Raw genomic sequence first — 13,880 nt, forward strand, 5'->3', positions numbered from 1 at the left:
GGCAGTTATACAAACTCTATATCAATATTTATTACCCATGTAATGAAAATTGATCAATTATGTATACAAATGTGCCTGTCTGGCATTATGTGATCAAATACTGAATAATGTATTTTCTGCCAAAGCCAGAATGGCCACCATTACCAGTTTGTAAACCATCTGTTGTCTAGAAAATTCAAACCGTTTGCGAAACGATTTGTACATTGCAGAAGCCTTTGGTGTAGGGTATTAGTGAGATTAGTATTATTGTGTACAAATAGAGGTTATTTCATGTGTCATGTGAAATATCATCGAGTGATTCTAGGAAAGGAGATATTTTCCCCCAATGGTGTAGCCCATGCTAGACATTTACGACAATTTGATGGGAGGTAACTCTTGTATAACATTATTTCTGTCCAAGTGTTCACTGCAGTGTAAGGGGCGGTCGGGTAGCCTAGTGGTTAAAGCGTTCGCTCGTCACGCCGAAGACCCGGGTTCGATTCCCGACATGGGTACAATGTGTGAAGCCCATTTCTGAATATTGCTAAAACCAGCGTAAAACCATACTCACTCACTCACTCACTGCAGTGTAATTTCAAGTGTTATGTTAACTGCATTTAACACATTTCTCAAGTTTGGAAAACTCAGTTTTTCACACTGAAGTATATAATAAATCAACAGTTCAGGTTTATTGTAGAGCTATTGGCACAACTACTGCTGTAATTTAGTACTCAAAACCAACCATAAAGCATCGCAATTCCCCAGGCAGAGTTACTTCCCCTAGCTGCCCCATGAAGTCTTGTAATATGCCTCTTGGGTAATGACAACAACTTTCTTATCCAAGGGTGCACACCAAGGGGCGCTGTCATTCCAAGTTAGCATGAATATATGCATGTGGCGTTTGAAGCTAGTTATGAAGTTAGTTGTGTCTACTTCTAATATGTGATTCTAGACCTTACCGAACTGGTGAGGTGGAAGACATGTTTGAATTTGGTTTAAGTAGTGATCAGTAACAGTGGTCAGACTGCATCTCTCACTGTATTAGTTCATCTATTTATTGACTGTGATCTTGTCCTGTGGACGCAAGGGAATAAGGGTTAGTTTGTCCCTGGTCTTGGGAATGTAGGCAGGATAATGCATGCATGAGAATGTAGTCAGGACAACATAGGCAGGATAATGCATGCATAAGAATGTAGTCATGTGATTATGCTAAGGGCAATATAGGCAGGATAATGCATGCATAAGAATATAGCCTGGTCAATATAGGCAGGATAATGCATGCATGATAATATAGACATGTCAAAATAGGCAGGATAATGCATGCATGAGAATATAGCCAGGTCAATATAGGCAGGGGAATGCATGCATGAGAATATAGTGGGGTCAGTATGCCCAGGGCAATATAGGCAGGATAATGCATGCATGAGAATATGGCCAGGGCAATATGGCAAGGGCAATATAGGCAGGGGAATGCATGCAAGAGAATATAGCCAGGGCAATATAGGCAGGGGAATGCATGCATGAGAATATGGCCAGGGCAATATAGCCAGGGCAATATAGGCAGGGGAATGCATGCATGAGAATATAGCCAGGGCAATATGGCCAGGTCAATATGGGCATGATAATACTATGATGCATGAGAATATAGCCAGGTCAAAATGGGCAGGATAATGCATGCATGAGAATATAGCCAGGTCAATATAGGCAGGGGAATGGATGCATGAGAATATAGCCAGGTCAGTATGCCCAGGGCAATGTAGGCAGGATAATGCATGCATGAGAATATGGCCAGGTCAATATGGCAAGGGCAATATAGGCAGGGGAATGCATGCAAGAGAATATAGCCAGGGCAATATAGGCAGGGGAATGCATGCATGAGAATATGGCCAGGGCAATATAGGCAGGGGAATGCATGCATGAGAATATAGCCAGGGCAATATGGCCAGGGTAATATAGGCAGGGAAATGCATGCAAGAGAATATAGCCAGGGCAATATGGCCAGGTCTGTATAGGCATGATAATACTATGATGCATGAGAATATTGCCAGGTCAATATAGGCAGGATAATACTATGATGCATGAGAATATAGTCAGGTGAATGTGGCCAGGGCAATACAGGCAGGTGACAATGGCCAAGACAATACATGCAGGTCAATATAACCTGGTAAATATGGCCAGGTCAATATAGGCAGGGGAATATATGCATGAGAATATAGCCAGGTGACTATAGCCAGGACAATACATGCAGGATAATGCATGCATGAGATATGACCAGGGCAATATATGCAGGATAATATAGCCAGTAGCCAGGACAAAAAGGCAGGTGAATACGCGCAAGGTACCGGTATAATATAGACAGATGAATGTAGTGTAAAAGTGACGTTGACCAAAGACATGACTGGAATAGAATAAGAATAGAATAGAGTGAAGACAACCACTCACTGAGAGTGAAAAGATTCTGTAATACCACATGCCAAAGTGAGCACTGCTTCTCTTGATTTTCATGACATCAACTTGGAACATCTCAAATACAGCCATGATGTTATAGACACCAGCCTACTCCTTCTCACATCAAACAAGTTTCAGAAGGAATACATCTTTGATATCAATACTGGTCTTATTACGTGATTTGAAGAGGCCTGGGCCTCAGTATTGCTGACAATCCAAGATGAACCCAGAGACAGAAAAATCCAGACCAATTTGTTTTCTTGTTTTATTTATTTCTGATGCAATAGTGTACAGGAGGCAAACTATTTTTAAATGTTTAATGTCGCAAGAGGTGATCTGAGGTTAATGAACAGGAAGACAGTAAATATCATGAAAACAACCTAATAATTCATGATGTTATTTTGGAAATGAAACTGTTTAGATTTAATAAGACACGCTCTTGAAAGTAAAGTTTAAACAAAATCTTTGAAGGATATTTCAGCTAAACATATTGTTGTTGTTTTTTGTGTAAAATGTAAGTCTCATTTGTAAAACAAGAAATATTTGTCTGGATTAATAAAGAAGTCAATCTGTTCATGATTGATCATGTTGGCGCATGAACACATATTTCTGCTGCACCTTGTGAATTCTGGCAAGAGAGATTCATTTTCGGTATCAATTATTAATATAGTCAACATTGAATCCATCTCTTATCGATTCCTGATAGTTTCTGGCTGTCAGATTGGAATAAATCCATATCTATTATGATATTCAACATTGTATGTATACATTCATCCATTGTGGCGGCAATGGTGAAGGAATAAATGGTACAATTCCCAACACACAGTAGAAGAAATTTGAAGTATTACGATAAAATCATTCTTAGAAATATTTTCTTTTTGACTGCATATGTTGCTGACAAAGTTGTCAAAAATTCTGTTTTCTGTATTTTGACGTTTACCTTTTTTTAATATTTCAGACCACAAATCCCACTGTCTTTGTCAGTTGCTGTCAATAGTTTTTCATTTTAATTTAAGCTCTAAAGTTGGTTTTCAGCTTATTTGTAATTTTATAACAGGGGAATATGAATGTTATATAAATAGAGACTTTTTGACCATGTTTTATAACATATATCATATAATTACTTGCCCGTGAAGAGATCACACGTTTAATAAACATACAGCTGTATAACACATTGTGTAATACCAAAACGTGTGCTTATGTACTCTCGGAATAAGTTTCACGGAAAATATTGAAAGCTCTTAACATGCCTGGCTCATTCAACGACATCGTGTGTGGAGATGATAGACCGCTGAGAGGAGCTTATGCACACTCGATGACCCCAGCAACCTTGTTGCAAGGCTGACGTCATATGGCATTGTTTCTCCGATTGATCTTGCAACAAAATTCCACAAATTACGTCATCGGGTAGTGTGACGTGATTGTAAACTTTGAGGTGCAAGGCCCTGTTCCACAAGGCGATCGTATTGTAGCACAACGACAGTCGTTGGTCTAAGTTAAAGTATGTGAGTTGCGATAACCTTATCGCTACAAAAGTTTTGTGGAATGGACGCCTGAATTCTAAAGGTGGACCGTTGTATGGTATTAAATCCATACGTTTCAATTTTTGAAGTATTATTCTGTTAAACTCAATTGGATTATGCCTAGGATCTTGTAGGTGTCAATCTATTCAAACTCAACAGTATAATTCTAAAATTCTTATAAATGGCAAGTAATAAATAAAATACTAAACTCGCTCCCGTGTAAAACCAATTTTACGAAACTCGTGAATAGTTGAACTATTCACTCGTTTCTTAAAATTGGTATTGCTCATTTAGTATTCTATATTTTGTAAATCACAGCAAGGTGATTATGAGTGAGGGAGTGAGTTAGTGATTGAGTGAGTTTAGAGAAAATAATCATGATGCTCTAAATTAAACATTTGAAACATCACACTCCATGTTCAGTTCAAAATTCAAGTTAGCGCTCTCAAATCTCAAGGGCCTTGTGGTTAAAGCACTGGCTTGTCACACCAAAGTCCCAGGTTCGATTCCCCACATGGGTACAATGTGTGAGCCCATTCTGGTGATACTGCTGGAATATTGTGGCGAAAAACCATACTCACTCAAATCTCAAATCTTAAGACGTCATATGGCACCAAATTTAAAGCATAGTGTGTTTATCTCCATTGTACCTAACTTGACAATACTCGGTGAGAACTCTTTCTTGGTGTTTGCAAAGAAAATGAATGGAGTGGTTTGGCATGAGTCCATTGATAAGAATAGGCTGTTGATTTGAATGGGGATTTAACCAATAGTTACCATGAACAAAATATGCTGCTGTATATAAATACAAATACAGTTTGTTTCTATTTACATAGATAGAACAGCTGTTGAGATATGTGTACAGATCTCTATTGATGTTGGCAATGTAAATAATCCAGATATCTGGGCTGTAATATTAACAGAACCAGGGTAACTGTCACTGTGTCAGTGGGGTATTGATTAACATAAGTCAGACACCATCTGCACAGCCACTGCGCAACATCTGTTCAGGCGACTTCTTCTCCATGACAGTTCAAATTTCCATGCAAAAAAGTCATCAGGGAATTATTTGTGTCCAAATATTAGTAAGTCCAGGGCCCCGTTCCACAAAGCCATATTAGCACTAAGATGATCGTAACTCCCATACTTTAACATAGGCTTACGATGATCGTAGCGCTAAGATCGCTTTGTGGAACGGGGCCCAGAACTGCCTCTGTGGTGTAGTACATAGAATGTCTGCCTGAAGAGTGGATGGTTGGTGGTTTGATTCCATGGACATGTCATTCATTGACATCAATAGATGTTACGTGTTGTTCCTCTGCCTGGTGCTAAGCATTACGGAGTTAAATCAAGGACTGGTTGACTTAATGGTCAGAATCTGTTCACTCTGTCTGAGTTGGTTATCCGTGAGTAGTAGACTGTTTCTGCGGTCTGATGGTAGAATGTCTGCCAGTAATGTCCGCGGTTTGATCCCCGGCCTCATCATACCAAAAGATGTTAATAGATGGTACTTGTTGTTACCCTGTCTGGCGCTTGGCATTAGGGGCCTAAACAACGACTGGTCGGCTCGGAATGAGTATGCTGAGTGGGGTATTCATGTTAAACTGCAGCATGGTATCTCAGTGGGATAGCACTATAAATCGGCATCAGTCCTGACTAGTGCAAGCAAACACACACACACACACACACACACACACACACACACACACACACACACACACACACACACACACACACACACACACACACACACACTATTACACCTCACCCCCATGAGTAGTACAGACGTAGGATACAGTTCATCATTGCTAGTGTAGGATGGTTCTGTGATGTTGAAAGATCATCAAGGCTAGTGTAGGATGGTTCTGTCATGTTGAAAGATCATCAAGGCTAGTGTAGGATGGTTCTGTCATGTTGAAAGATCATCATTGCTAGTGTAGGATGGTTTTGTGATGTTGAAAATTTACCAAGCTTAGTGTAGGATGGTTCTTTGATGTTGAAAGTTCATCAAGGCTAGTGTAGGATGGTTTTGTGATGTTGAAAGTTCATCAAGGCTAGTGTAGGATGGTTTTGTGATGTTGAAAGATCATCAAGGCTAGTGTAGGATGGTTCTGTGATGTTGAAAGATCATCATTGCTAGTGTAGGATGGTTCTATGATGTTGAAAGATCATCATTGCTAGTGTAGGATGGTTTTGTGATGTTGAAAGTTCATCAAGGCTAGTGTAGGATGGTTCTGTGATGTTGAAAGTTCATCAAGGCTAGTGTAGGATGGTTTTGTGATGTTGAAAGTTCATCAAGGCTTTAAGTGTAAGATGGTTCTGTAATGTTGAAAGTTCACCAAGGCTTTAACTGTAGGATGGTTCTATGATGTTGAAAGATCATCAAGGCTAGTGTAGGATGGTTTTGTGATGTTGAAAATTCACCAAGCTTAGTGTAGGCTGTTTCTGTGATGTGGAAAGATCATCAAGGCTAGTGTAAGATGGTTCTGTCATGTTGAAAGTTCATCATTGCTAGTGTAGGATGGTTCTGTGATGTTGAAAGTTCATCATTGCTAGTGTAGGATGGTTCTGTGATGTTGAAAGATCATCAAGGCTAGTGTAGGATGGTTCTGTGATGTTGAAAATTCACCAAGCTTAGTGTAGGATGGTTTTGTGATGTTGAAAGTTCATCATTGCTAGTGTAGGATGGTTCTGTGATGTTGAAAGATCATCAAGGCTAGTGTAGGATGGTTCTGTGATGTTCAAAGTTCATCATTGCTAGTGTAGGATGGTTCTGTGATGTTGAAAGATCATCAAGGCTAGTGTAGGATGGTTCTGTGATGTTGAAAGTTCATCATTGCTAGTATAAGATGGTTCTGTGATGTTGAAAGTTCATCATTGCTAGTGTAAGATGGTTTCTGTGATGTTGAAAGTTCATCATTGCTAGTATAGGATGGTTCTGTGATGTTGAAAGTTCATCATTGCTAGTGTAGGATGGTTTTGTGATGTTGAAAATTCATCATTGCTAGTATAGGATGGTTCTGTGATGTTGAAAGTTCATCATTGCTAGTATAGGATGGTTCTGTGATGTTGAAAGTTCATCATTGCTAGTGTAAGATGGTTCTGTGATGTTGAAAGGTCATCAAGGCTAGTGTAGGATGGTTTTGTGATGTTGAAAGTTCATCAAGGCTAGTGTAGGATGGTTCTATGATGTTGAAAGATCAAGGCTAGTGTAGGATGGTTCTGTAATGTTATACAAATCAGGATGTATCATTTCCATGGCAACACTTATCTAGATTAACAGGCCAATAAGTAGGAATTTTCCTGAACATGAATTACACCCTGTGCCTGATGATGTTTCATCTTATGAAATCTAAAGTTTTTGTGGATTTTACTTGATATCAATATAAAATTGTTGACACTGTATTAAGTTAGTGGTAAAAATGTTTTTTGCGAATAATTGTTATGAAGAATTGTTTGTATCTGTTCCCAAAATTATTTGAAGGAGTTAATATAATTTGATAAGGCAAATATTTGTAAAGACCATGAGGAGAATGTGATGTTCTTGAGTAAGATCTGCCGTAAATCATGAAATTAACGCGAGTGTGAATTAAATGCGAAAAATGTGAGTGGTCTTTGTTCGCATTGATGAAACTTTGCATTTATGTCTCCAAAATGAATATCAACAATAAGACGACCTCACTGCACACTTTGGATAGCGGAAATACCAACTTCAATATATACACAATTACGGTTTATTGAGCAGCACTTGTAACAAGTACATGACAATGTCAGTTAAAGAATAGGAAATGCACAATCAGCATCCGGTGAGTTATCACTGCTGGGGCCAAGAGTTCTACCCACTCATCTCAAACTAGGCATTGTTGACCACTCCAATCATTTAACTGTTGTTGGTTCAATTGTTTTATTGCCTTTGAACTTCCATAATGCCAATCAACAGAATAAACATATAAGCTGTGTGTTGTTTTTAGGAAAACACTGTTTATTGTTATGACCAATGTGCTTAAATCAGTGCTAATAAGCGGTGCTATTTGCTGTTTGATTGGATTAAGGTAAGGATATGTATCATTCCACTCGGCATGGGGTGTGGCGCCGGAGTCACATTGATTTTGAGTCACATTTTTGGCGAGGCGTCAGCAATCATATTAATTTGGAGACGCGTTTATTTCAAGATTTACAGTATTTGGTTCCTCAGAGTTTATGGATTAGCGAACCCAAAATTTTGCAAAACTTAAATGTTTAGATGTTTTATGAAAGCTAACATGATATGAACATTCTTTATAAAGTACTACTTTGCCTCCTGCATCTTGGCATGTCTACCATGAAATGAAAATATTCAGACAGTCTTGCTTCAAAATGAAAACATGTTTTCCTCAGGTGTCAGAATTTATATTTTTGACGGTGTTGTTTTTCTTAATCAGGAGGAGCCCCAGAGAGCTAAGACAATCTGTCACTCTACTCAGACTGTTAGTTTCATTTCCTCTTCTCTGAGATTCTGAGAAATATACCCCGTGTAATGATATTTATCAATATTACAAAAATCCCTTGTGTCCAATGATAAATGGCTCTTTGCATTCGCTGTGAAAATCCATTGTATGATAAATGGGTGCTTGATAAATACACATCTGTATTATAACTTGACAAATCGAAACCTTTATAAAATCAATAGGGTCATGAACATTAGGACCCAATGTTAATTATTTTTTATTTATAGTACTGAAAGGATAAAACGAGTGAGGCTGTATTCATGTTTGATTTTGTCAATACAGAAAATGACATCCTGTTTGTTAAATGTCCTTTAGATGCAGCTCAAAGAGCTGGATAACACTGTGACATAGTGCATTTTCCTGTAAATTCAAAAAGCATATCTAATAGTTTCATGAAATGGGATCTTATGGTGATAAAAAAACAGTACCGTATACCCTCTTGAAAATCCTTGCTGTTTCCTGTCATGTAGCTATGGAGATTATGGGTTAGAATAGGTCGCCAGGAACCTGACGAAAGAGGCGACTAAATACATTGGATTGATTTGGTTGATAACGTGTCATCATACCCCGGACCATGTGCATCGTTGCTCATGATATCAATCACTGGATTTGCCCTCAACAGAAGCAAATGATCAGGAACTAATAGTTCTTTCCTACTGGGAAAATAAATTTTCTTCAATTGATGCATGAAAATATGTGAATGCGTTAATTCATATATTAGAGGAAATATGGTAACTTCATATGCCTGTATGATTACAACACACGCTGAAAGGTTACATTGTAATCAGTCTATTTCCTTTTTCAAATAATTATTGATTTAAAAAGAAGTTAGCATATAGATGCATGTATGGGGTTTTCCTTAATATTCCCCCTCACAACTCTTCAGCTTCCTCCTGTACATATTCCAATAGACCTGTGAAGATTCCGGGGTAGAATAGGTCTTCAGCAACCCATTCTTGCCGTAAAAGGCGTCTATGCTTCTTGTAAAAGGCGACTAACGGGATCGGGTGGCCAGGTTTGCTGACTTGGTTGATACATGTCATCGATCCCAATTGCGTGGATCTATGCTCATGATGTCAATCACTGGACTGTCTGGTCCAGACTTGATTATTTACAGACCGCCGTCATATAGCTGGAATATTGCTGAGTGTGGCGTTAAACAACAAACAAACAAACAAACAAACATATTCCAATATGTCGTTTGTATATTGTATTTGTAATCTTAGGATTGTGACTAGTCTGTCAAAGAGACCCTGAATCAAATATAATCAACACTGCCCATCCAAATAATATTTGGCAAGTCTAGTTTACTGTAATGAGGAAAATGAAGAAAGTCTCAATGCTTCTTTTTTATGTTTTCTTGAGAAATTTTAATGACTGTTTTTTTTCTGTCAATACGTTCATTTCAGAGACTAGACGTTAGTCTAGATTGTGACAAGACCAATAGATAAACTTGCCGAATAATTAAGCCAGGAGACATGAGGACTAATGGTTTATTTTGTAAAACTTGAGCCTTGACTTGCAACATTTTTCACCAGGGACAGATAATGTGTGTTTCCAATTTCCAAGTAGGTTGTTCTACATATATTATCTTTAGTCTGTTTTATGAGGTGGTGAGGTGGTGAGGTGAAATGTGGTTTAATGCTGCTCACTTACATAATGACTGTATGCATGTCGCTGCTTGAAGTAGACGAGGGAGATATGCCACAGTTTAACATGGAAACTCTACTAGACTCTGAGCTGACCAGTCCTTATTTTATCCCCTTCAAGTACTAGACAGGGCGTATGCCAGGTGTACAGTACTAGACCAGGTAGATATGCCACAGTTTAACATGGAAACTCTACTAAGACTCCAAGCTGACCAGTCCTTATTTTATCCCCTTCAAGTACTAGACAGGGCGTATGCCAGGTGTACAGTACTAGACAGGGCGTATGCCAGGTGTACATGTACAGTACTAGACCAGGGAGTTATGCCACAGTTTAACATGGAAACTCTACTAAGACTCCGAGCTGACCAGTCCTTATTTTATCCCCTTCAAGTACTAGACAGGGCGTATGCTAGGTGTACGTAATAATAACCTGGGGTGGTCGGATAGCCTAGTGGCTAAAGCATTCGCTTGTCACGCTGAAGACCCGGGTTCGATTCCCGACATGGGTACAATGTGTGGAGCCCATTTCTGGTGTCCCCCGCCGTGATATTGCTGGAATATTGCTAAAAGCGGCGTAAAACCATACTCACTCACTCACTCACTCACTCATAATAACCTCTTGGGAGGTTTTATTTTTTCGTGGTAAAACCTGTCATGAGTTGAGTTGTTGATGAAATTTGTACTTGTTTCAAACTACCAATTTTTAAAAATTGAAGACAAGAAATGAATGTTTTCATTATGGATGATGAGAATCGAACCTGCAACCTCAAATGTCGTGTTTAGTTTTGTAACCCACTGAGCCACCGGGCAGGAGATGAAAAGTTGTTCAATTTACTTGTCATGACTTCAGTTTGTGCTGCATGCTGCATGTGGTCTTCCTCTCGAATGCTTTGATCGAATTCCCTTATAGCGCGACACATTGTTTCACTTAAAGGTATCCAAATGTTTTCTTATTTTTTTCTGGTATTTCTTTCATTTAGACGGTTTCCTAAGTTGGATAAAACACTCCTCCTTGGTTTAAGTTGTCATCGCAACATTCTTGAAAGTTGACTGAGTGAACGAGATATTTCTTGTTTCTTGAAATTCTCATGCAGCAACTACTTTTGCCAACAGTCGTAAACAGGAACAGGCTTTACAATCGTCACGTTACAAATTTAACAGGGCAAATGTAAATTATGATTTTTTTGTTTAAATTCAACTCTTGACAGTTTATATGCCAGAGAAAACACTATCCCTCAGTTTTGGTTGAAAATGTAAACACTCAGGAGTCAGGAAATCCCTCTCCCTTGTGTTTACATTTTCAATCAAAACCTCAGAGGCGTGTTTCCTATACATACAATACCTGAATTACTGTTCAAAATAGCCTCACACCAACTCACTCCCTAAAATTGACACAGGGTGCAAGTGACCTGCACATGTTATGGTGCTGACGGACCAAGGATCATAATCAGGGTACGCCGAAGACCCGGGTTCGATTCCCGACATGGGTACAATGTGTGAAGCCCATTTCTGGTGTCCCCCGCCGTGATATTGCTGGAATATTGCTAAAAGCGGCGTAAAACCATACACTCACTCACTCATAATCAGGGTATGTATAGGATTCAAACCCAGAGCCAGCAGATCCTGTTGGTACCTGATACTACTGTGCCACCTGTGCCCATGTTGATATATACTGGCATGCTATGTGAAACTGTCATTTCATCCCAGACATCTGTTTCAGCACCTTCTTTGCCTTCTGCTGCAAGCGCTGGCTTGTATTGCCCTCAACCCCCTCAACCATCAAGCCCTCAATGATGCTGAAGTTGCAGACATGTTGATGCAGCTGTTGCTTCCATCAGATGAATGGTACTACACCAACCACAGCACAAAGTATGCCAAGTTTGTCAAGTACCATGCAGCCCGGATCCTGGTGTACATGGGACTGCTCCACAAGCTGGGAGGAAGGGTCGACCTCTTTGATAGGCGGCGTAAGTTTCGGTGCAGATCCCAAACCCTTCTGTTCTAAGATGCATGCAGATCCCAAACTCTTCTGTTCTAAGACACATGCAGATTCCAAAATCTTCTGTTCTAAGACATATGCAGATCCCAAACTCTTCTGATCTAAGATGTATGCAGATCACAAATCCTTCTGTTCTAAGAAATATGCAGATCCCAAACTCTTGTGATCTAAGATGTATGCAGATCCCTAACTCTTTTGATCTAAAATGTATGCAGATCCCAAACACTGTGACATAAGATATATGCAGATCTCAAACTCTTGTAATCTTAGATGTGTGCAGATCCCAAACTCTTCTGTTCTAAGACATTTGCGGATCCCTAACTCTTGTGATCTAAGATGTATGCAGATCCCAAACACTGTGACATAAGATGTATGCAAATCCCAAACTTTTTTGTTCTGAGATATTAAGGATCATAATTATTTGGGGGGATATGTATTTGTAGTGAAAACTATGCACACCTTTCATAAAATATCCCCCAAAATATTCTTGATCCCCAGTTTTTTTTAGTTCAGTATATGACTGGGCGGCAGCCAGGATACTACAGAGCCGTGTGACTATGAACATTCTGGATTTGATGGACGAATGTCAGATATAATCAGAGAGTTTCAAACACATAGAAACAGATGTCTGTAATAACATCAAAAATATATTGCATGATGCGGTAGGCAAATTAACAATTGGATTTCATGGCGTAATTGTCCATTGCATCTACTTAAATTTGCTAGAAAATAAATATACCGTTTTCAACGTAATACGCGCCCCGCTCTAATAAGCGATATTTGCTAATATATTGGCTAGTGAACAATCCCAATTATCACCCCTTCTGATAAATCAATGTACAGAAGACTTATTTATTCGTGTATAATACACTCTCGTGTGTTATATGCACTCTTAATTGTGGGCAATTAAATTCTGGAAAAATATATCTGTCATGTATACTACGCACAGACTTTTCTTTTGTATCATTCAGGCTGTCAGCATAAACCATGAAATTTACGATCTTTCAACTCATTTTTTTTCACCAAACTTTTATTCTAAGAGCCCCCTATTTCTAATTTTGAGAGCGCCCTGGGCGCTTATTACGTCGAATACGGTACATATGATGCTTAGGAAGTTTTTATTTGATAATGTAATGAATACAGTTAACTTCCAACAGCTGGCGCAGCAGGGATTCATGTCTGTATGTAATTGTTTTTGATGTCACTATCAGCACATAATCAGGCTTTTGTTTCATTTGAATACAATCCACACTGAAAGTAAGTTATATATCCAGTTCAATGCATTAATCAATAATATCCAGAAATGCTGCCGATACTGTCACATCTGCAGCCACACACTTCAACATGAGCAGGATCATTACACATAGTTTTATTAGCATTATTACTATGCGCCAAGGGACTTACCGTTTTATGGTACTGGGGTTCAAAATGTCAATGCCAGAGAAAATACAGTCTCAATTATCTGCCAAAACAGATTCCATTGGGTGTAAAAGGCAAAATAGTGAGGAAAATGTTGGATAAAGTGTGTCAAAGTCAAAGTTTTTCATCTTGCAGCCTTTGTTGAACTGACGACCAACTCTTTGCTGCAAGTGCATTCCCCAGAAGACAGCTTCATTGAGCTCATGGCCATGGGCCGTATCATGATGTGGAGCCCCAACCATCACCTCCAGGCAGCATCGCTGGAGGGGCTCGTGTCAGAGGTCATACAGGTAAGGTCAAGGTCATGGGAGATGCGTATAAGTCAATGAAGTCAATGTATTTTTGTTCGCTGTTTCCTGAAAAAAACAGGTCATCC

General features: G+C 39.1%; 1 protein-coding gene across 1 annotated transcript in view; it reads left to right on the top strand.

The window, feature by feature from the left end:
• Nucleotides 1-13,880, top strand: part of LOC139453341 (1-phosphatidylinositol 4,5-bisphosphate phosphodiesterase epsilon-1-like) — a 369,664-nt gene that overhangs the window by 184,921 nt on the left and 170,863 nt on the right. Inside the window, exons 5-6 of the mRNA XM_071235012.1 lie at nucleotides 11,807-12,053; nucleotides 13,640-13,794. Of these exons, the coding sequence (XP_071091113.1) occupies nucleotides 11,807-12,053; nucleotides 13,640-13,794 (402 nt within the window). The remainder of the gene's footprint in view (nucleotides 1-11,806; nucleotides 12,054-13,639; nucleotides 13,795-13,880) is intronic.

The sequence above is a fragment of the Haliotis cracherodii genome, unplaced genomic scaffold (genome assembly GCF_022045235.1).
Source record: "Haliotis cracherodii isolate W230 unplaced genomic scaffold, xgHalCrac1.p SCAF_9, whole genome shotgun sequence".
Lineage (NCBI taxonomy): Eukaryota > Metazoa > Mollusca > Gastropoda > Lepetellida > Haliotidae > Haliotis > Haliotis cracherodii.